This window comes from Marmota marmota, unplaced genomic scaffold (assembly GCF_001458135.2).
Source record: "Marmota marmota marmota unplaced genomic scaffold, marMar, whole genome shotgun sequence".
NCBI lineage: Eukaryota > Metazoa > Chordata > Mammalia > Rodentia > Sciuridae > Marmota > Marmota marmota.
The window spans coordinates 5739003-5761091 of record NW_026000130.1 but is presented as its reverse complement, the minus strand read 5'-3'; the positions used below and the strand labels follow the sequence as shown (position 1 = coordinate 5761091).

Sequence of the window (22089 nt, the reverse complement as noted above, 5' to 3'; positions counted from 1 at the left end):
GTAAAATGAACTTATTAGCATCATGACACTTCTTTAAATCAAATCAAACCAGAGAATAATTCAGATCCCTGCATTATGTTTATTGTGTGCTACCCTGTACCAAAAGTGCTCCAGTTCTGTGATTCTGTCATCCACAAAAATGGGCAGAACTTACAAGTGTTCCTGAGTTTTATTTAATGATACCTATTTTAACAGGAAATCCAGGTGGGAATTCCAGCTTGATGAAATCTCTCAGTCTTGCAAAATGAGCACTAGTTCGAGCCATAAGGTCAATGATAGGAATGACCTGCTCCACCAGGGAGAGGGGAAACTCTTCGCACATCCACAGCATTGCTTTAAACCTGTAGAATTCGATCAAAGAAATACTGAGGCCAGGGCTGGGGTTGTAGCTCAGTGGTAAAGCACTTGCCTCGCACGCATGAGGCCCTGAGTTCAATCCTCAGCACCACATAAAAATAAATAAATAAAAATAAAGATATTGTGTCCATCTACAACAACAACAACAACAAAAGAAATACTAAGGCTACCTCCACCATGTGGGGAGAGCACATTATTGCTATGCAGTAAGCTAGACAACACCAGCCTCCTTATTCCACATTCTTCCCCATTATCTCTTTTTTTTTAATTTACTTATTTGTTTATTTTAATTAGGTATATATGACAGCAGAATGCATTTTGATTTGTTGTATACAACTGCAGCACAACTTTTCATTTCTCTGGTTGTACACAACAGACGTAGCATCGCACCTTATGTGGAGCCACACATGTACTGAGGGTAATGATGTCCATCTCATTCCACCATCTTTCATGCCCCTATGCCTCCTCCCCACCCCACCCTGCCCTTTGCCCAGTCAAAGTTCCTCCATTTTTTCTCTGCCCCCCCCCATTATCTCTTAATTCAGAACTACTGAGGGACTGGACCCATGAGGAATTCAGATCACCCTGGAATCGGGCAATGGGGAAAACTGTCTATATTACAACCTACTCTTACAGCAGCCTTAACTGATAATAAGCATGAAGAAATTGATAGCTGATGGAAATAATTTCATTTGATTGGCCAAGATTTGTTCATAATAAAAAAATTAAATAAGAAAAAAGAATTCTTTTTCTCTTTTCTTTTTTGGTACTGGGGATGGAACCCAAAGGCACTTTACCACTGAGCTACATCCCCAGCCCTTTTTTATTTTTTTTATTTTGGGACAGAATCTCTCTAAATTTCCCAGGATGACCTCAAATTTACGATCCTTATTCCTCAGCCTCCCAAGTAGCTAGTTTTACAGTGTGCACCACTGCACCCGGCAGAAAGAATTCCTATATCTACTCTATAGTCCATTTGGAAAAGGGACAATCTACAATTAGTTTTCATCAGACAAAGTAATTTAAAAATTCTTTTGAAAGGAAAGGAGCAGAGGAATGACAACCTAACACCATAAAACAGCACCTCTGAGAAAAATCCATCAGTTCAAAGTAGCAACCAAATCATTCTTACTTTTGTGTTCTAATTGTCAGCTCTTTTGGCCTTCCAATATCCCTGTCTTTCAGATCAAACTCTTCACTGAAGTACTCTTCAGGCGTGATGGCCGTGGGGTTGTTTGCAGTGGCACACTCTGTGGTGAGGTCCTGCTGAGCCAGAATTCAGAAGAGTCAGAAGTGCCAAGTAATACAGGTTTCCACCTAGTGTACCAGGTCTCTGAGGCGGATATGTTAACCAACTACAGATCAAGAGGTTCCAGTCATTAACCTTTTAAAATTAAGTTACTGCATGGAACAAGAAAGTCTATAAAGATATTACCATGGCAAGTCTAATGTTTCCCAACTTTAAATTTTTCTCTATTCTCCTCCTGCTTATGAAAAGAAAAGAGAGAGGGAGATAGAATATCTGAAAGTGTGTACGACATGAAAGACTTGAAATTGAAGTGCTAGTTCTATCATTCTCAAGTTTCAACACTGCAAAGAAAATTTATTCTTTTTTTTTTTTTTTTTGGAACTTCACCCAGTAACATGGATTGTACCAACTGCACATAGTTTATTGTGAGGAACAAATCAGAAAATGTTTGTTAAGATGCTCTATTACAATACAGTCCCAAACCCTTTTTTAAGTGCCATTTTAATAGAAAGGACCATAGTTTATACTGGATGAGTGACTGCGAAATCGAGAGCAAGAACACCTGATTTCTATACTCTTACCCCTCCTCCAAAACCTTTATTTTCAAAGACTCCCTCATCTAATTCTCATCCAAAATTATACCTCCAATTCCAACTTGGGAGTTCTCTAACATTTCTGAAGAGAGCAGCCTAATCAGGATCCATCACAAGCACACATAATTTTTTTTTTTCATTAAACTGAGCAGAAAGCATGTGGCTTCAACTTACCCCTTGAGCACCAAACTGGTGTTCCACAGTTCCCAGCAGAGATTCCAGTGGATTCCTGTCCGCTGCAGAGGGAGGGAATGTTTAATGTCTAATATTACAATTGACTATGACTATAGAAAAAGTTCCTTATCATATTTTAATGTTTGGATCCAAACTACCTGCATTAGGAAACCCATTTATAGTCAGGCTGATAAAAATCATCCATAACTCTAATTTATCCTTTACAGAACATTTTTTATTAAGATCACTAAACCAAGAATTCAGCAGAATAGTAGAAAGAATTCAGCAGAATAGTAGAAAGAGTCGTGATTTAAGAGTGAGCCAGATCTGGATTCTAATCCCGCCTCGGTCACTCACTGCCATATGTTCTGGGCCTTAGTTTCCTGTCAAACTGAGCAATGGGCACAGTCATGGTGGTGCTGGTGGTAAGCGGCAACCCACATGCTTACCACATGCTGCACGTGCCGTACTAAAGGTTTGCACGTGGCTGCTCATCTCATTCTTCTCAATAACTGAAAAAGGACCAGTATCACATTCATTTTACTACCAAGAAAATTTAGGCATGGAGCATGTGTAACTTCACAAGGCCACAGAGCTGACAGAGTCAGGATGTGGCAACTGTTTGGCTCAGAGCCCAAGTTCCATCCAAATCTTTCACTGCAATAGTTAAGACTAAATCACTTATTCCCAAGATACTATTCTCCCACATCCTTATCTACATTTTTTTGGCTGAATATAACAATTGTTCATCATAACACATAAACAAACCCTCATGAACGGCTTTAATTACAGCTGAAACAACTATGGGGAAACACTCCAAGAATGAGTCAGTCTCAGGAAATTTTCATAAAAAAGAAGTCAGGCTTAGGATTAGCATGTCCAGATCACATTACTGCAAACTTAACAGAACAAACAAAGGCTCTCTCTAGATTGAAAAATACAAGGAAAAAGAGAAGAAGAAAACCAAAGAGGCAGGAGGGTGGCGGTGATTACCTTTGTACCTCTTCTTTTCCTCCTCAGTCAGATGTTCTGTGCGTATTTTGGTTATCACATTCACATTGTTTACTGTGTAGACCTTAAGAGATGTGTGCAAAAGAAAATAGTGACACAGGGAATCAAATCTCAGAAAATAAGCACAGCAAGAACAAGAATGCTGAAGCCAAAAAAAAAAAAAAATCTAGCAAAATAAAAATGATAAATGGTTAACAATCATTAGGAACCTTTAGAGAAAATATGTAACTACCACTTAGAAATGCATCAGCAGATACTTTCCATATTTGACAGTTTAACACCGAGGAGTGAACAGAGACAGATTGCATCTTCCTACCTGGCCTTCTTGTTGCTAAACAGTCTCAAATGTCCTGCAACTAGGATTCCCACCTGGGCTCCTACTGTACTAAGGTACCCAAACCTGACTCCCAAACTCCCACTGATCTGTGGTAATCTGACAGTACTGCCTTAAAGGAAAAGGAAAGAACACAGGTTCTCTAGACCTGCGAGAGGCAGGGAAAACCAGCAAATCACTACTGGAAAGGTATTCTGTGTACTGACAAAATATACACATATATCTATTTTATAACTGCCAGAGGAAATGCTGTTAACAGGAATGACTGAGGAAAATCAAATATAACAGTTAACAGACAATTAACTGTAGATGCCATGTGTGGATTCCCAACATTGAAAGCTGCAGAAAGTACACTCAGCACCAGAATGACTATTTCTAAATGCATCTTGCTGAGCATGACATAAGCTTTCTCTGCTCACTCAGAGGCCACCAGAGGACCTTGCAGCACCTGGCACCATCCCCACAAGCCATCAGTCCCTCTGTACTGCAAAACTAAGGGAAGGCCAGCAAACAGCCTTCCTTCCAGCTGACAAAAGGCCAGATGACTCAACAGACAATCATCTCCGCCATTACAGCGCTTTAAAGTCACTGATGTCATGCAAATAGGCTGTGAGCCTTTGGTTACAATTAGGCTGATTTTTTAAAAATAGAGGCTTAGAATCAGCTAAAGACATAAGTTAAAAAAGAAAAAAATACAAGTAATAGAGACACAAAAGCTATCATGATTTAAAAAAAAAAAAAGCACTCAGGTTATTTTTAAAAATGAAAAAGCATGTGAAATCTAATCCCTTTTCTTTTTTCGAAGCATTAATGACTAGCTTGTCCTTCCCACTGGGACAACTGGTACCTATACTCATTTCTCTACAATATTGCTTCTCTTTGGCATAGCTACAGACCTCCTCAGAACATGCTATCCCTTTTTCTGAAAGTCAATAAAACAAACATCCAAGTGAGAGACACATTAAACAGTATTTAATCCCCAGAGGACCTTCATGGCACAGATGCATGAAAAAAAATCTGAACAGACTCCTCATTTGCATAGAAGCTAAATAGCTATATTAAATCTTATTTTAAGAGTTTCCTTTTACCTTTGCTTCGTAACCATTAACAACTTCTGCTTTATCTGTCCTCCAGCCCCAGAATCCGGATTTAGTTCTGATAAAAAGTGAACACCACAAATTTCTACATGTACAATATGCCATTCAGATTTATCCCTGCAGCCTTTACAGTTTTTCCCCCAGCTTAAGTTAGTGAAGGACACTTGGAAATCATAGTCCTATTATCCACAAAGGATGCTATCAATGACAGATGGCTTAAACACCCCCATCCCCCACCCACAGTTATTAATCAATTTGCCTCACTCCAGGCGCAGACAGCCTCTGTTCTTGGCTTCTTTACAAAAACTGCCAGCAAAGAAGACAAGGGTGGTGACATTTATTGGACAGCTGTCCTAAAGAAGTGAGTGGAGAAGACCAGCATTCAAGGACTTGCCACAAGGAGATATCTGGGTCAGAGCCTTTATCTGGGTCATCTTAACTATGAGTATGAGCAGAGGCTCTGTCTGCATTAGCAGCCACATCTCCATCGAGGAATCTTAAAACAGTGAAGCACAGAGCATTCTGCTCTTTGGAGGAACGTGGATGGGCAGGAACTCATCACTGCGGCGAGCTGCTTGGAGAAGCCATTAGAGCTGTGAAACGGCCTGTGTATCACACATTCTATCTGGCCTAGTACAACAGGGGCAAAGGACGTTAAAAATGGCTTTGCAGCCCAGCTGTTGACTCCAGTCTATGGAATTTCTTCTAAAGTAGCCCAGCATTCCAGGGGCAGCTGCAGCATTGGTTTCACACCCAGAAACCCAGTTATTCAACTTTGTACTCCTGGGAAGGGGCGTTTAGGAACCAGGAAGAGCCAAGAGGTTCTAATTCTTCTTCAAAGCAGCTTTTTGCCTGGGAAATGCTACCATTCAGAGGGGACTCCTGAGCAGCCCTGCCATTTGTCTAGGACATCACATCCTAGCTCTACTTGGCCCTGTGCCTTCTCTGACCCCTAGTGAAGCAGGACATTGTGCAGGAAGCTCAGGGAACAGGCAGGTTATCCAAGTCACAAAGAACATATGTGGTCATTTACATTCTGTGTTTTCAGTCTGCTTTCCTCCTAATGAGATTTGGTAATTGACAACAGCTATCAAATTTGTCAGATGGAACATAAATGGGATGTATGTGTGTATTTTAGCCCAACACAGGAGGAGGGACCAGGCTTCAAGATTCCCCTTGCTGTCTACAATAAGTGAAAAATGACCCCAGCAGGGATGGACAGGAATCTTAAAGGGATTACCCCAAATGCTAGCTATCTCTAACTTACACTTCAGAAACAAAATAACAGTCACAGGACAGGGGACAGGAGCTATACCTGACTGATTAATGAACCACTATAATTGATAATCAAGATATTTCTTTCAATTAACTAATTCAACCCTTGGTTCCTCATCTTTACGATGTCACTTGATGTCTGAGGTGGGAAATCACTGCTCCCTGGCACACAGTCCTCTGAGGGAGTAAAGAGTGACACCGTTTGCTCCACCTCATCCTTCACGTGTCTGAGAAGATGGAGCTGCGCTGTGCCCTGGAGGATCACAAGCTCTTCAGTCATCCACATCTACTCTGAGCCATCTTGACTTCCACTGCCCACTCTGACAGCAGTTTAGTTAATGAACTCAGTGGCTATGCCTGATTTAAAACCAAGATTCTAATAACTCCTGGGCCTTGGTTGACCCTGCAGCTCAGGCATCTGAAGATGACAGAATTCCTGCTTCCCTCTCATGCCCTTTCCACCTCTGCACATCTCCCCTGAGACAACCACACCAAAGGCCACTTGGCAGGCACTGTGGATTGGTGATCCTTCCACAATCTGAAGGAAAGCTCTGAAGGTGGCAGGGAATGTTTTATTTGAGGTGGGAAGAGCAGAATCTTTCAGAGAAGAGAAAAATCCAAAGGGCAACCAGAGCACATGCTGCAGGCCAAAAATTCTTCAAGCATCAAGTCTTGAGTAACAGACTAGAAGAAAGAAATGGAGGAAAGTGACTATCATAACATGGGAGAAAGCCACGCCTTCCACACTCAATCAATGAACACTCACAACTCAAGTTAGAAGAAGTTGAGCAGACTTTTCATATTAGCAAACCGCACGCTTAAGAGTGGTTCAAATCCTTGCTCGATGCCTGACAAGCTCACTGATCACCATAAAAAAGCAGCTCCTTCCAGGAGCCCCCACTCAGCAGCCCACTGTCAGCTGTGAAGGGAGAATTGGCGGAAGGTCTGAAAACCCTGTGACCATGCTGTACACAGCGTACCTTCCTCCTCAGTACAAGTGGAGTGGCTATCACTTCTCATCTGTACTCGGGGGTAAAGCCGGTAACTGCCACACTCCCTTCAGAAATTACACTTCATGACAAACAATGACTCCAGCAACTCCACTAATGAGCTACATTAGACACAATGGCTCTTAGTCACAGACTTTACAGACTTCACCTCAAGACTCATTCATTTTCTTCTTTTGGCTAAGGAAACAGAAAAGCAGAGATAAGGCTACTTGCCCAAAGCCACAGTGATTTATACCTGCTGAAGCACGCAGTCTCTCCCATTCTCTTCTCAGGGCTGTGGTGATGAAGGCAGCCTCCTCTACACTCTGGGGTCACGAGCACCCCTGAACTGAAGGTACCCTCCTGTCTGCAGAGGCACATGCTGAAGCCTAGAGATACCTTTCCAACACTCTTCCAAGTAAAGTTATCACCAGTCCCTAAACCCTACTGTCCCAGGACAACAACAGCTATCAATGGTGAGACTGGTACCAGGAGGCTGGTGAGGGGACTTCCCTGCCTCAGGGGATAGTCCTACCAACTATGGGCTCCTACCAACACAGAAGAGTTGCTGGACAACACACAGGCTGCACATTCTGGTTTTTCTTTCTGCTATTGATACCCTAATTCCACAGCCCAATCGAAATTAGAAATTATTTGACTAAATAGAAATCTCTTAGTTTTATTAACCATTTTTTTAATTGGAAATGAAGAAAAGAAAAATTTTAAGAGGACAGTGAACATACTTATGAAGAGAATATAACACCTAAATCCAGGATAATAGTGTCCATTTTAGCTCAGGTTAAGCTACTTTGTTTTGCAGAGAGCTGGATGTGACATCCTAGGCAAACACTAAAGGCTCTTGTGGGCTCCCTCAGCTCAGTGTGTTCCACAGTAAAGACACTGTGATGGATGCTACCTCCCCTACACTTAAATGCTCTCCATTCCCTCTGTGGGACCCAGACCTAGATAAACAGGAATGGTGCTCTCATCTGGATTAATGAAGACACAGACCTATCTAGAGAATTTTTTCCATAGAATCTGGAAGAGAATTGAATCCCCTCCAGACTCTTGCTCCAAACTATCAGGTCTTACATGCAGAAAAAAGAACCATACTTAACTATATGGTATGTGTAAATCTGACTGGCTAAAATCAGTACAACGAAATTCAATACTGGGTCAATTCAACTTCCTGAAACTCAGAACTCCACACTTTAATTAAAGAGTGTTGTGGATCCAAAAATACCAAAAAATAAAATAAGATCCAACTAAAATCTACTAGGCAGGGCCCATAATAGAACATGAAGACACTTTCCCAAGACTTAACCAATGCTGAACTATAAAAATGACAGGCAAGGTAGGATATATCCACTACCGTTTATATTTGGTTAGCAATCAATCTTAAAACCCACTAGTGTTATTACATCATATTAGAAAAAAATCCTATATTGTCCATAATTTCCAGTTAACACATACATGTCACTAAAGATGGCAGCACAGGAATTAGACATTAAAATTTGGAGTCTAAATTCATACCTTTCAAAAGCAATGTTTTTAGTATCGAGGCTGGTGTTAATGACTGGGCTTGTGAGCCGCCTCTCAACTTCCCTGCTTTTAGGCTTCATCAAGTCCAGAGTGAGGCGCTCCATTTCTTGGGAAAGATCAAAATGTTCGGAGGTGACCACTTTGTCATCGTGGTTGACTTCCATCAACTCTGCCCAATTGTCTGTTAATAGAAACAAAGACATAACTACGGGCAATGCAAGGAAGAGGCACAAAAAAGGATGGCCGTGTATTACATGTATGATTGGGGCTGGGGCTGGGGCTGGGGCTCAGAGGCTCGGTGGTAGCACACTTGCCCTGCCTGCAAGCACCACATAAAAATAAATAAAGATATTGTGTCCATCTACAACTAAAAAGTATTTTTTTAAAACGTATTATCAGGGCTGAGGTTGTGGCTTAGTGGTAGAGTGCTCATGTGGCATGCTTGAGGCACTGAGTTCGATCCTCAGCACCTCGTAAATGTAAAATAAAGATATTGTGTCCATTGAAAACTAAAAAAGTAAATAAATATTTTTTAAAAATGTATCATCGGGGCTGGGGATGTGGCTCAAGCAGTAGCGTGCTTGCCTGGTATGCATGCAGCCTGGGTTTGATCCTCAGCACCACATACAAATAAAGATGTTGTGTCCGCCAATAACTAAAAAATGAATATTAATTCTCTCTCTCTCTCTCTCTCTCTCGTTAAAAAAAAAAAAAATGTATCATCAATCACTTTTTCCTCCCAGATGCTATCTGATGAAACCTAAAGAGTGATGATCATCAATTACTTACTGGCACTGGGATTATCTGGCCAGCTTTCCCCAACTCCTAGGTGTCTCCAGGCCATCTTCCCCAAAGACATAGATTTTTTAAATAACTTGCTTTCTTTATTAGGAACACATTAGTTGTCTATGATCTTTATAAAATACATTATTACGGAATTAGTATAAACTATTTGTGTATCCCATTGGGTGATCCTCCATTAGAAGGATCGGGCCTCAATATAAAGACACTCAAGACAAGAGACTTGCACTCAAAGCCTTGAGCTGTCCCACAGGTCAGAAGGGTTAACTGGTACATGACAAATCACATGTGCAAGAGAACTAGCCAGACAAGAACTAAGAGGGATGGAGAGCTGAATACTTAATAAGAATAACCAAAAACAAAGGTCCCAGATAGGATCAGACAGACTAGGCACAAGAATATGAACACATTTTGATGGTGAGAAATCACTGTAATTTTAGCTCAAGCAGTGATTATTACAATGGAATCACTTACCTTCTCCCTTAAATATAAAACTACGCCTCCCTCTTATCCAGCTCATGTTTTCAAATCCCAGCAATGTGATATCAACACGCAGTTTGGCACCACTTTTCCAAATTCGACAGACATCATTAGGGCATATTCTGGAAACCAAGGGCACTGGAGGAGAGAAGTGTACTACTGAGAAAACCTAAAGGCCAAGCAGAACACCCAGGCCAAGAATTCAGGATTATGACTTTAATAAAAGGAGACGAGTGGCAAGATTGTGACTGCTAAATAGAACTAGATTTCTTGCCCCTGTATCCCACTTATCATATAGGAAGTCACCTTTAAAAATAAAAATGGGCTGTAATCCCAGAAACTCAGGAGGCTGAGGCAGGAGAATCACAAATTCAAAGCCAGTCTCAACAACTTAGCAAGGCCCTAAGCAATTTAGTAAGACCCTATTTCAAAATAAAATAAAAAATAAAAAGGCTGGGGATGTGACTCTGTGGTTAACTGCTCCTGGGTTCAATAAAAAAATAAATAAATAAATAACAGTAAATTAAAATTGGCAGGCACTGTAATGCACATCTGTAATTCCAGTGCCTTGGAGACTGAGGTAGGAGGATCACAAGTTCAAGGTCAGCCTTAGCAATTTAGTAAGGCCCTCAGCAACTTAGTGAGACCCTGTCTCAAAATTTTAAAAAAGGGGGGCTGGGGGTGGGGGTGGGGATGTAGCTCCATGGTAAAGCACCCCTGGGTTAAATCTCCAGTGCCAAATAAACAAACAAATATGGAGGTGTGGGGGTGCAGCTCAATGGTAGAGTGTGTGCTTAGCATGCACAAGGCCCTCAGTTCAATCCCAACACCAAAAAAAAAAGGAAAAAAAATTAAATTAAAAATAAATAAAATAATGGACCTTCTGTTCCATTGTTGAGAAAACTCTAAATGAATATCCCAAGAGTATTCTCAATTCCAAAGTGAACTCCACTTATGACCCCCACCAGGGCTATTGAGTAGGTCCATCTGGCCTTTCTCACACACGTCCTACTCTTGCCATATGGACGCGGCCTTCCATATTGACATATCCACCATTCAAAATATCAAATGTCTAAAACGTATCACTCTTCAACAAAACCTGAAATCAGAGTGGCTATCTGTATGAGAAAAGAATCCCTTAGTTTCTCAGAACAATCCCATCCTCTTCCTTTATATACTTTTTACCTCACTTGTTTCATTACAAATAGAACTTTTTGCCTGCAAAAAAAAAAAAAAAAAAGTCTGGAAATGAAAATAGATGAAATCCTGGGAGTTTGGAGTTACTGTTAATGGACAGACAAGAAGTAAAAGTAGAACACCTATGAAAACATACACCCAATTGCCTTATATAATACTCTGGAGAAATATATCCATTTGGTGAAACACACACCATTCCAATATTTGCCTCATCTTCTTCCCTAGAGTAAGTTTGAAAGAATCAAGCTGAACCATATATAGAAATGAGTAAGTAAATTATGCAAGTAAATTATCCAAAATTACTAAAATTTTAGCATTTTACAGTGACATGTTAAAAACTAATAAGATGGCTGCGCTGGTTGATGTCTCCCCTCAATTCCCTAATACCCAAGCCACATATGTTGCTCAGCTGGGGACAGCAGCAGCCTATCCCCACAGATGCTTTCTCAGTCTGCTTGCTGGCCAGCAGGGAACCTGGGTGCCCATGCTCCCAGGGCACCCTCTGAGGCACTGTGATCTGGGACTACACCCAGAAGAATGAGCTGCAGGGGCACATTGGATCCTGGCCCAGTCTTGCTTGGCTTCCCCTGCAAGCAGTTTGGGCATCAGAGAAGCAACTACAAAGAGATTCTGAATTCCCTCAAATACGTCCAACCTGGTGGTGGGTTCTAGCCCAATTTCACCTTTATGGAGAAATGTGAGGTGAATGACACCAATTGCACCCACTCTCCACACTCCTGTGGGAGACCCTGCGAGTGCGGAGCCATGACTCCACTGCCCTCAGGACCAACCCTGGTTCATCATGTGGTCTCTGGTGTGCCACAATGACATTGGCTGGAACTTTGAGTAGTTCCTGGTGGGTCCTGCCACTGTGCCAGTATAGAGGTATAGCTGCAGAACTTGAATCATCAACATCCAGCCTGACATCAAAGCTGTGCTGTCTCAGTGGCCCAACCATGCCTAGGGCAACCCTCCTATTCTGACTTCGCATATGCCTGCTGCTTTCTTTTTTTTTTTGGCAGGGAGGCGGGGTAGGGAGGGTTACTAGGGATTAAACTCAGAGGTACTCAGCCACTGAGCCACATCCCCAGCCCTTTTTTATTTTGAGACAGGTCTCACTGAGTTGCTTAGCACCCCACTTTTGCTGAGGCTGGCTTTGAACTCATGATCCTCCTGCCTCAGCCCCCTGAGCTGCTGGGATTAGAGGCCTGCACCACCACACCTGGCTGCCTGCTGCTTTCTGAGGCTCTCATCCATAACATCACTTCCATAAGAAGTAGATTTCCTCTCCACTTAACTTGCATAGAGAACCACTTGATTTCCAGGAAAATCCCCTTACATGGGTACTAGTCCTGTCCATCTCCTCTTCCTCTCTGCCTAGACTAAAGTGATTTCCTCCACTAATGAAGTGCTAGATGCCACAAACTAAATAAATAAATATTAAAAACTTAAATAAAAACAAATAAGATAACTTGGCTTGGTTGAACATGCCTGTCATCCCAACTACCAGGGAGGCTGAGGTAGGAGCATTGCTTAAGCCTAGGAATTCAAGGCCAGCCTGGGCATGACGGAGAGACCCTATCTCTTTAAAAAAAAAAGAAAAGAAAAATAACTAATAACATAGATAAATGAAAGGAGAAGCAAATGTCCATATACTATCTGTGTACATGTTTGGGGGCAAAAGCCTAATGCTTGGGGATAAAGACTGGAAGGAAAACAAAAGGGGGGCTAGAGGTGCATTTTTCTGTACGCATTTCCTGTATCTGATTTTTTAAAAAATACATAACTTTTACAAAGGAAAAATAAACCTAAATACAGGTACTGTAAATATGGAAACAAAAATAAATTATAAGCCCATAGTCACTCACCCCAGCTGGTGAATTCCCATTTCATCTGCACATAGAAATCCGGAGCCTGAGGACAAACAAAGGGTTAAAATAGATGACCTTTGGCACTATAAACCAAACACGAGCACAGCAAGGGTTAAGATAGCTTTTTAAAAAATTAAGGAAAAATGGAGAAAATAAGAAGAAACAAAGTACAAATCCACTGAAATATTATATTCAAGCCATTACTTTTTATCTTGATATAAAATGTATCCATACAGTTAAGAATGTTAACAGCAATGAAGTTGGAAGGGAATACAAGCCAAATCTGATTTGGGGGTTCAGTCAGTCTCCCAACAATTATAGAAAGATGGGCTCAGGTACTGCAAGACATCACTTCCATAGGAAGTAGATTTTTCCCTCCACTTAACTGAAGATTTTGCCCTAATTTTCTCTTAAATTTTTAGAATTAGGCTTTTTGAAGTTCTATACCAGCAGAGCAGCCTGTTTAGAGTTCTTTTCTTAGGAAATCCAACAGTTATCACTCAAGAAGAGAAATACTACAATTCCAGGTATGTTATTTGTTTACTTGTGCCCTCACAAGTCCAGGTTTTGCTGTGGTTTTTACAGACACACAGGGCAGGAAAGCTGAGAATCTACCCTGGAATCATAAAACCAGCCAGGATTCAGTGAGAGGCACGGACAACCTTCAAGATTGGATAAGCAAGGCTGGCACAAGTTATTAAGGAGACACTGTTAAAACACAGGTCAACAACAGCCTCTGGTGCCACTAACAATAGGAGGCACCTGTAGTTAGTGTCTATAACCTCAAGCAGAGAATATAAATACATGCGGTCCACTGCTGTGAATCAATACAGGTGAAAAAAGTAAATCCTTTACAGTGAATTTTTTAAATGCAAGAAGATTCCACATTAAATAATTAATCATTTTATGCCCTTGTCAAATCAGCAAATGATGCTGTTCCTCCTACAGTTAGATAAAATAAATTCATGTGACCCTTGCACACTCCTAAATATATATTTTTTTAATATTTATTTTTTAGTTATAGTTGGACACAATATGTTTATTTTATTTATTTATATGTGGTGCTGAGGATCAAACCCAGGGCCTCACACACGTTTTAGGCGAGCACTCTACCGCTGAGCCACAACCCCAGCCCAATACATCTATTTTTAAAACAATGCATACAACCACTTCATACTTTATGGGAAGTTTCTTTGTTGTACATGAAAATGAATATATTGGTCATGGCTTAGGTTCATATCAATGAAAAAAAATTTAAAGAGTACTCAAATAGGAGCCAGGTGTGGTGACACATTCCTGTAATCCCAGCAGCTTGGGAGGCTGAGGCAGAAGAATCTCAAGTTCAAACCCAGCCTCAGCAACTTAACGAGGCCCTAAGCAACTCAGCAAGACCCTGTGTCTAATAAAATATTAAAATGGGGCTGGAGATATGGTTCAATGGTTAAGCACCCTTGGGTTCAACGATTATCTTATAACAAAGTTTTTCCTTTTTTCAAGAAATGTGCTTTACCCAAAGTTGTAAAGCTGATTTAACTAGCAAACATCTTAGGAGATATTTGAGAGAACTCAACTCTGTGCTTAATTTGAGAATGAAGAATGTTGAAAACTGAACCACTGCTACTTTCTTGTTTCCTACTACCCTGGGAATACAGCACATGGTTGACTGATAAGATGGTTCTTTCAAATAACAAGTATTATCTGAAGAATGGCAACCATCATCCAAAACAACCCAGGAGCCTAGCAGGAATATTTTTTAAGAAAGGCATGAGAGTCAGAGAGCTCATAAATTTGACTCATAAGCCAGATAAACTTCCCCAAAGCCAGGAACTGTAAATAAATTGAGGCAATAGATTAGAAGTTGCAAAATACTAATGTCTAGAAATGACAAAAGAGTGGCAAGGAGAAGTGGCACATAGACCTCCTGGCCTTAGCTAGCCTGAAAATGCCTACACAGTAACCAACGTTCATTCTGCTCTGCACAGGGCGCTGCTGCTTTTAAGAAAACAGGCACCTAGACAAATTGACTGTATTTGATGTCCATTTTCCTTAGTTATAATTTCAAAATAGCACTTAAAAAGATAATCCCAGTGACCTAGAAGCCCCCACACTTCCACAAGGTGGACAGGCAATCAAAATATCATATTAGCTATCCATGAAACTCTTCAGGAAGGTACATAACAATGTCAAACTGTGTCCCACGACTGCACCAGCGTGGTGCTAAACCATGTACGGCATGGCTGGTTTTATGGATACCTCGAGAATTTTATGTAGCAGTTCAGGAACTCCCTCAAGGGCCATGGACGTGTTGTGGTAGTCTCGATGTTGAAGAACTGTATACACCATCTCAGGGTCACCAGTGCTCACCGCCTCATGTAAAACTGGGAAACAAAAGAGTGAAACTTAATCACTGAGTATCCTCATACTTTCTGACAAATCCCAAAGCCCATTTATCTATATGGATCAAAGACCAATACTGCTTCAAAGAAAGAATGAGGCTGCAGTCCAACAGAGGTATGACCATGACTTCTGATGGCTAGCTCATCACTAAAGAGAAGCAGACAGGGCACACTAAGCCTGCTGGTCAAACCTCTCCTCCTCTCCACTCCCTGCGCTCTTGCCACTGGTTCTGAAGTCCTAACAGTGTATCCTGAGAGCTAACTTTCCCTGCGGTTACATGTAGAACTAGCAGGAGGACTTGCACTTTTGAGTATTTTTGCTTAGTCAACAGAAAATTACTCTGACTGATAATAAGAGAGCTTGCAAACACTGAAATGACAGGATTTTAACAAAAGAGCCTATTTCTACCAATAATTGCTTTTTTTTCTTTTTCCCTACCCTGCTGGACTCAGTGGAGTCCCCGCCATACTCAAAGGGCAAAACTGGCCTCCACACTCAACTTGGTGGGCAAGGTTTGCATGAAGGCTGTCTCAGAAAGAGGAGTCGAGTCACCTCTACTAAGGGTGACTCTATGCAACAGACTAGCCAGCCAGCATCTCTGGCTCCCATCCCCCATCCCTCCCAAGAAGGATACAGCTGACTCAAAGGAAAATCATGATTGAAACTAGTTTTTTTCAGAAAGAGAAACTGAAATGAGTGACTTTAAATTATTTTACAAGTATACTTGCCTGTCCATCCTTGGCCATTTTCTTTGGTCACATCTGCTTTATGCCGGAGCAAGACTCGAGCAGATTCCAAATGGCCCAAAGAAACTGCAAGGTGTAATAATGTTCGACCTCGTGGATCCAGAGCCTCCACATTCTGTGAAGTAAACACTGGTATTTATACAATTGGATGCATAAGAATATGAAAATGAGAGATATATTAAGTATAAAAAGCAGAAAACAATATTTATACATTAATTACAGAAATATATAAAAAGGTATGTTTGCATGTGAGCACAGTTGAAATATGAATTTGAGGACTATAAAGATAATAGTTCAAGTTCCTTTTTTAATTAAAAAATGTTTTAAGCAATGAGTTCCTTTCTCTATAAAGTTAAGTGCCTAATAAATAAGAATGATTAGGCCTCAGACCACCAAACCCAACCTAAGCTCTAAATAGCACTCCAGTTAAGCCTAAAAAAGGCTAGGGACTTTGATGAAATGCAAGCACCCTGTGACACAGAACATGGGGGATTTCTCAAGCACTTATCAGCATTCAGGTCTAGAACAGGAAGTGCAGGACGTTAATCAAAACTGAAAGTACAAAAGATAATTCGGGTCAGAATAAAATTACATTGTGTAGCTGGACTGGCACCAAAACACCTCTCTCATGATTGCATACTGAGTTCTAAGTGCCCTGAAGTCACACACAATATCCAGCAGCACCTGGCAAGGAGTATGACCTGCCATGGACCCGCACACATGTGTGCTGCATCCCCTGGAAGGTTTCTTCTCTGTGACAGACATACACATTTGGCCTCGACCTCTTCATTCCTGCTCAGCTGTTGAAGCCCGCCTTTCAGAAATGCTTCGGGTCGCCAGAGCCAAGCAGCAGCTTCTCTGGCATGAGTCTCCGACTGAGCACTGCCTGCAAAACGGGGCTCTGAAAGTTCTTCCAAGGACAAAATGAACTGCATGGGACTTTCGGAATGTAAAACCTTTCGGAACACCATAACACTTCTTAGGGAATGTGCTTTATCTTGATTTGAGATGCTAGTTGTTGTACAGGCACTAACTTCAGTCTCCAAAGACACACACCACACGCCACTGAGGAAGGGAGGCGAAATGGAACTGTGGGTAAATAACCATAATCCAACAACTATGGAACCTCCCAAGTTTGCTAAAATTATATCATGGCTATTGTGAAGCACACGAATTATTGTCGCAGAATAATAGAAGCAGCTGAAAACATTCTGCTAGCTGACACGGAGCTTGCTAGACAAATCCCAGACTTCAGTGTCCTCCCAGGTGCTAAAATACAATAGTTCCCCCCTTCTGCATGGGGGGCATGTTCTAAGACACCAGTGGACTCACGAAACAGAGGACAGTACTTGGTTCTATACATACCACAGGGTTTGTTTTTTTTTTATATTGTTTTAGTTGTAGATAGACACAATACCTTTGTTTTATTTATTTATGTGGTGCTGAGCCATAGCCCCACCCCTATACCATGTTTTTTTCCTACATACATGCATATGACAAAATCAAGAATTTGCAGACAGGAGTGTAGCTCAGTGGCAGAGCACTTGCCTGGCATGTGCAAGGTCTTAGGTTTCATCCCTGGCATCACAAAACAAACAAGAATTTTCACCTCTATACTTAATGGAAGCACGTTAGAGCTTTCCTTTGGCATATCTGAGTTGCCAACATTAATGCTCTTGTTGTGCTATGGAGCCATTATTAAGTAAAGCAAGGGTTACTTGAACGTAAGCACTGTAATACTGCCCCCCAATAGTGGATCTGATAACAAACGTGGCTATTAAGTGATTAATGAGCAGGTAGCACATACATCGTGGATACACTGAACAATGCGGTGATTCACATCAGAGTGGAATGGTATGAGGTTTCACCCTGCTACTTAGAATGGCATGCAATTTAAAACATATGAATTGCTTATTTCTGGAATGTTCCATTAAATATTTACAGAGTGTGTAGACCATGGGTAAGTGAAACTTCAGAAAGTAAAACCCTGGAAAAGGAGGGACTACTGTACCAAAAAGCCTTCTGGAACGTGGTCCATAACACTGTCCCATCATTCCCTGTCTTTTCCTAAGGGATGGCTTGTCTATCACAACAAAGAGATTGAGAGTTCTAAAAGGCAGAGTTCAAGCATTATATTTCTTAGCTTCTGTCACCCTACACACTAACTTGCATTAAATAATTGTTTTCTTAAAATAACAAGACTATGAACTTATGAACTATGTTTAGCAAGAAAGAAATAATCAGCAAAGTCATTACCTTCCTACACTTCTATTATATAAACCAGTATTCAAATTCAGTCTACATGAAAGGTGCTAGGTTTGGCACACTGCCTGCCACATAGGAGGGGCTTAACAACATTTATCACATGAAAAAAGAAATTCTACTTACTGCAATTCACATTCCAGGATGAAAGTAACAAATCAGACTAAGGATTAACACTCAAACTGCTAGACAACTCTCAGATATGATGCATAAAATAAAATCCAAATATATTAAATTGTTAACTTTGTTCTACCTTGGACCACAGGGGGAAATGTATGCATAAGCCAAAGAGCTTTGTATGTCTGATTATAATTCTTCAGAGCCTCCTCCTGTGTCTGTCTCACTTGAAATGAGAGAGGCAGGGAAGAAATATATTATGGTGACAACGTGATTTAAAAACTGTTGTAAAGCTGAGCGTGGTGATGCAGCTACCAGCTACTCAGGAGGCTGTAATTCCAGCTACTTAGGAGACTGAGGCAGGAGGAATACAAATTTCAGGTCAGCCTCCACAATTTAGGGAGACACTGTCTCTAAATTTTTTTTAAATGCAGTGGTGCAGACCTATAATCCCAGCAACTTGCAAAGCTGAGGCAGGAAGACAACAAACTCAAGGCTAGCCTCAGCAACTTAGTGAGATTCTGTCTCAAAATAAAAAATTAAAAAAGGACTAGAAATGTAGTAACATGGCTCAGTGATTAAGTGTCCCAGGGTTCAATCCCTGGTACAAAAAAAAAAGGTGGAAAGGATGCTGAGAATGTAGCTCAGTAGTAGAGCACTAGCCTAGCATGCACAAGGCGCTGAGTTCATTCTCCATTACTTCAAAAAATATTTTTAATTAAAATAAAATAAAACAGATTAACAAAGATTAGATGTTGAAATAGCGGAAAAAAAACAACAAAGCCAAAAGTTGGTCCTTTAAAAATATCAACAAAATTGACAAATATTTAGTTAGATTGAACAAGAGAAAAAAAGAACTCATTTTACTAAACTCAGGAATGAAAGGAGGAATATTATTATCAACTCTACATAAATTTAAAAAAGGTTATAAAGGAATACTATGAACATGCCAACAAATTTGATAACTTAGATTAAAAAAAAAAAAGAAATTCCTATACAGACACAAACCAGCAAAACTGACACAGAATAGAAAATCCAAATAAATTCATAATGAGATTAAATGCACAATTTAAAAACTCCTACCCAAATGAGTTACAGTAGATGGGGTAGAGAGAGATGATGGGAGGGGAGGGGAGGGGGGGATAGGAAGGGGATAGGAAAGGCAGCAGAATACAACAGACACTAGTATGGCAGTATGTATAAACGTGAATGTGTAATCAATGTAATCCTGCAACCTGTACACGTGGTAAAAATAAGAATTCATACCCCATTTGAATCAAATGTATGATATATGATATGTGAAGATCATTGTAATGTTTTGAGAACCAATTAAAAAAATAACTCCTACCCTCTCCCCTCAAAAAAAGACAGGCCTAGATGGCTTCACTGTTGAATTATATCAAATATTTTAAAAATTAATATCAATTATTCACCAATTCTTTCAAGACTCAGAAGAGGAAGGGAAGCTTTCCTACTTATTATATGAGCCCAAATTTATAAATCTGTCGTGAAAAAAAATTTATCAATCTCTCATAAACACAGATGCAAAATTTTTCAAAAACACTAGCAAGCATATTAAAAGGTTAACCATTGTATACTATAACCAAGGGAGATTTATCTTATAATTGCAAGATTGGTTTAACATATGATAATTATTACAATATACCTGTCAATAAAATAAAACAAAAACCACATGATTGTCAACAGATAGAGAAAAGGTACTGACAAAATCCAATACCCCTTTAAAAAAAAACAAAAAAAAAAACCACACACACAACTCTCAACATTCTGGAAATAAAAGGCAGATCCTCAAAGAACACCTATAAAAACCCAGAGATAACAGCATACTTGAAGGAGTGAAATACTGATGCTTCCCTCTAAAATAAGGAACAAGACAAGGATATCCTCTTTCAATACTTCTATTTAACACTGTCTGAGGGTAACAAAGCAAGAAAAAGAAATAAAAAGCATCTAGATTTAAAAGAAGTAAAAGTATTTCTATTCATAGACTACATAATCTTGTACACAGAAAATCCAAAGAAATCCACCAAAAAACAAATCAATGAATTCAGCAACACTGCAGGATATAAGATCAACATACAAAAATCAATTGTATTTCTATATACTTGTAGTGAACTCAAGAACAAAATTAATAATTATGATACACTTGTGATGGCATCAAAAATAAAAAAACAGAAATAATTAAAATATAAGAAAAATTGAAACAAATGTAAAAGCACCCTATGTTCATGGTTCAGAAACATTTATTATTAAGATGACGGGGCTGGGGTTGTGGCTCAGTGGTAGAGCGCTTGCCTAGCACATGTGAGGCACTGGGTTCGATTCTCAGCACCATGTATAAATAAATAAAATGAAGATCCATTGGCAACTAAAAAATATTTTTTAAAAAATGACAATACTCTCCAAACTAAGGTGGAGTTCAATGCAATTCCTATCAAAATCTCAGTTGTCTTTTTGCAGAAATTAACAAATTGATCCTAAAATTCATATGGAAATTCAAGGAACCCAGAATATTCATCAAAAAAAGAAAAGTTCAAGGATTTTTATTTCCCAAGTTTAAAATTTATTCCACAATGTTACAGCAATAAGGACAGTGTGGTACTGGCATAAGGACAGATATTTTCTCAATGGAGTACAATTTAGGAGTCCTAAAATAAACCCACATATTTATGGTCAATCAATTTTCAACAAGGGTGCCAAAATAATTCAGTGGGGGAAAAAAGCAGTCCTTTCAACAAATGGTGCTTGATCAGCTGGACATTCAAATGCAAAAGACTGAAGTTTCTTCCGTTATACATGAAAATTGGTCCAAAATGGATCTTAAAATCCAAATATGAGAACTAAAATGATTTTTTAATATTTATTTTTTAGCTTTTAGGTGGACACAATATCTTTATTTTATTTTTATGTGGTGCTGAGGATCGAACCCAGTGCCTCACGCATGCCAGGCAAGCGCGCTACTACTTGAGCCGTATCCCCAGCCCCAGAGAACTAAAATGATTTTTTAAAAAAACTTTCAGAAGAAAATATAGGAGTATAGCTTCACAAACACAGGTTAGGCTGTCCTAGCTGTAACATCAAAAACATAGATCAGGTGATATGAATTGAATTGCATTCTGCTGTTATATATAACAAATTAGAACAAATTTTTCAAAAGCATTGATCAGTATAAAAGGAACATGTATGATGATAGTATTTTTGGCAGGGAGGAGGCGGGGTGCTGGTGATTGAACCTAGGGCCTATGGCTCGGTTGGTAGAGTCCTTACCTTGTATGCACAAGGCCCTGGGTTCAATCCCCAGGACCACCACCACCCGCCCCCCCGCAAAAAAAAAAAAAAAATTCTGTTGATCTTTTGGGAAGAAACTAGCTCTCAGTTTTCACTTTGTTAGCATTTTCTCAGAATTCCAAATAACTCTGATTTGGGGAGAGAATAGGTGTCTCACTTGAATTTTGGGCCCCTGACATCTAATACTTAGTCCTGTGTCCTTTATTTAGCCAAGAGAATTGGTAAAATGAATGATATACTATTTTTTGAAAGATAAGCATGGAAAATTTGAATCTTTCAGGAAAAAGT

The 22089-nt window shown here is 40.0% G+C and overlaps 1 protein-coding gene, 1 non-coding gene and 1 pseudogene across 5 annotated transcripts in view; 2 read left to right on the top strand and 1 right to left on the bottom strand.

Moving 5' to 3' along the window:
- The window catches only part of Ankrd13a (ankyrin repeat domain 13A), a 36507-nt gene that overhangs the window by 7519 nt on the left and 6899 nt on the right, over positions 1 to 22089 (bottom strand). Inside the window, exons 2-11 of one of the 4 annotated variants that reach the window (XM_048785021.1) lie at positions 16096 to 16242; positions 15224 to 15348; positions 12968 to 13013; positions 9897 to 10040; positions 8613 to 8802; positions 4807 to 4873; positions 3367 to 3448; positions 2374 to 2435; positions 1490 to 1623; positions 184 to 341 (exon numbers count right to left, since the gene is read on the bottom strand). In XM_048785021.1, the coding sequence (XP_048640978.1) occupies positions 184 to 341; positions 1490 to 1623; positions 2374 to 2435; positions 3367 to 3448; positions 4807 to 4873; positions 8613 to 8802; positions 9897 to 10040; positions 12968 to 13013; positions 15224 to 15348; positions 16096 to 16242 (1155 nt within the window). The remainder of the gene's footprint in view (positions 1 to 183; positions 342 to 1489; positions 1624 to 2373; positions 2436 to 3366; positions 3449 to 4806; positions 4874 to 8612; positions 8803 to 9896; positions 10041 to 12967; positions 13014 to 15223; positions 15349 to 16095; positions 16243 to 22089) is intronic. The other 3 variants (XM_048785022.1, XM_015500294.2, XM_015500295.2) reach the window with 3 other exon arrangements.
- Trnaa-cgc lies at positions 379 to 451 on the top strand. The gene has a single exon. It is a non-coding gene; the product is annotated as a tRNA-Ala (tRNA).
- LOC125611135 lies at positions 11498 to 12063 on the top strand (annotated as a pseudogene).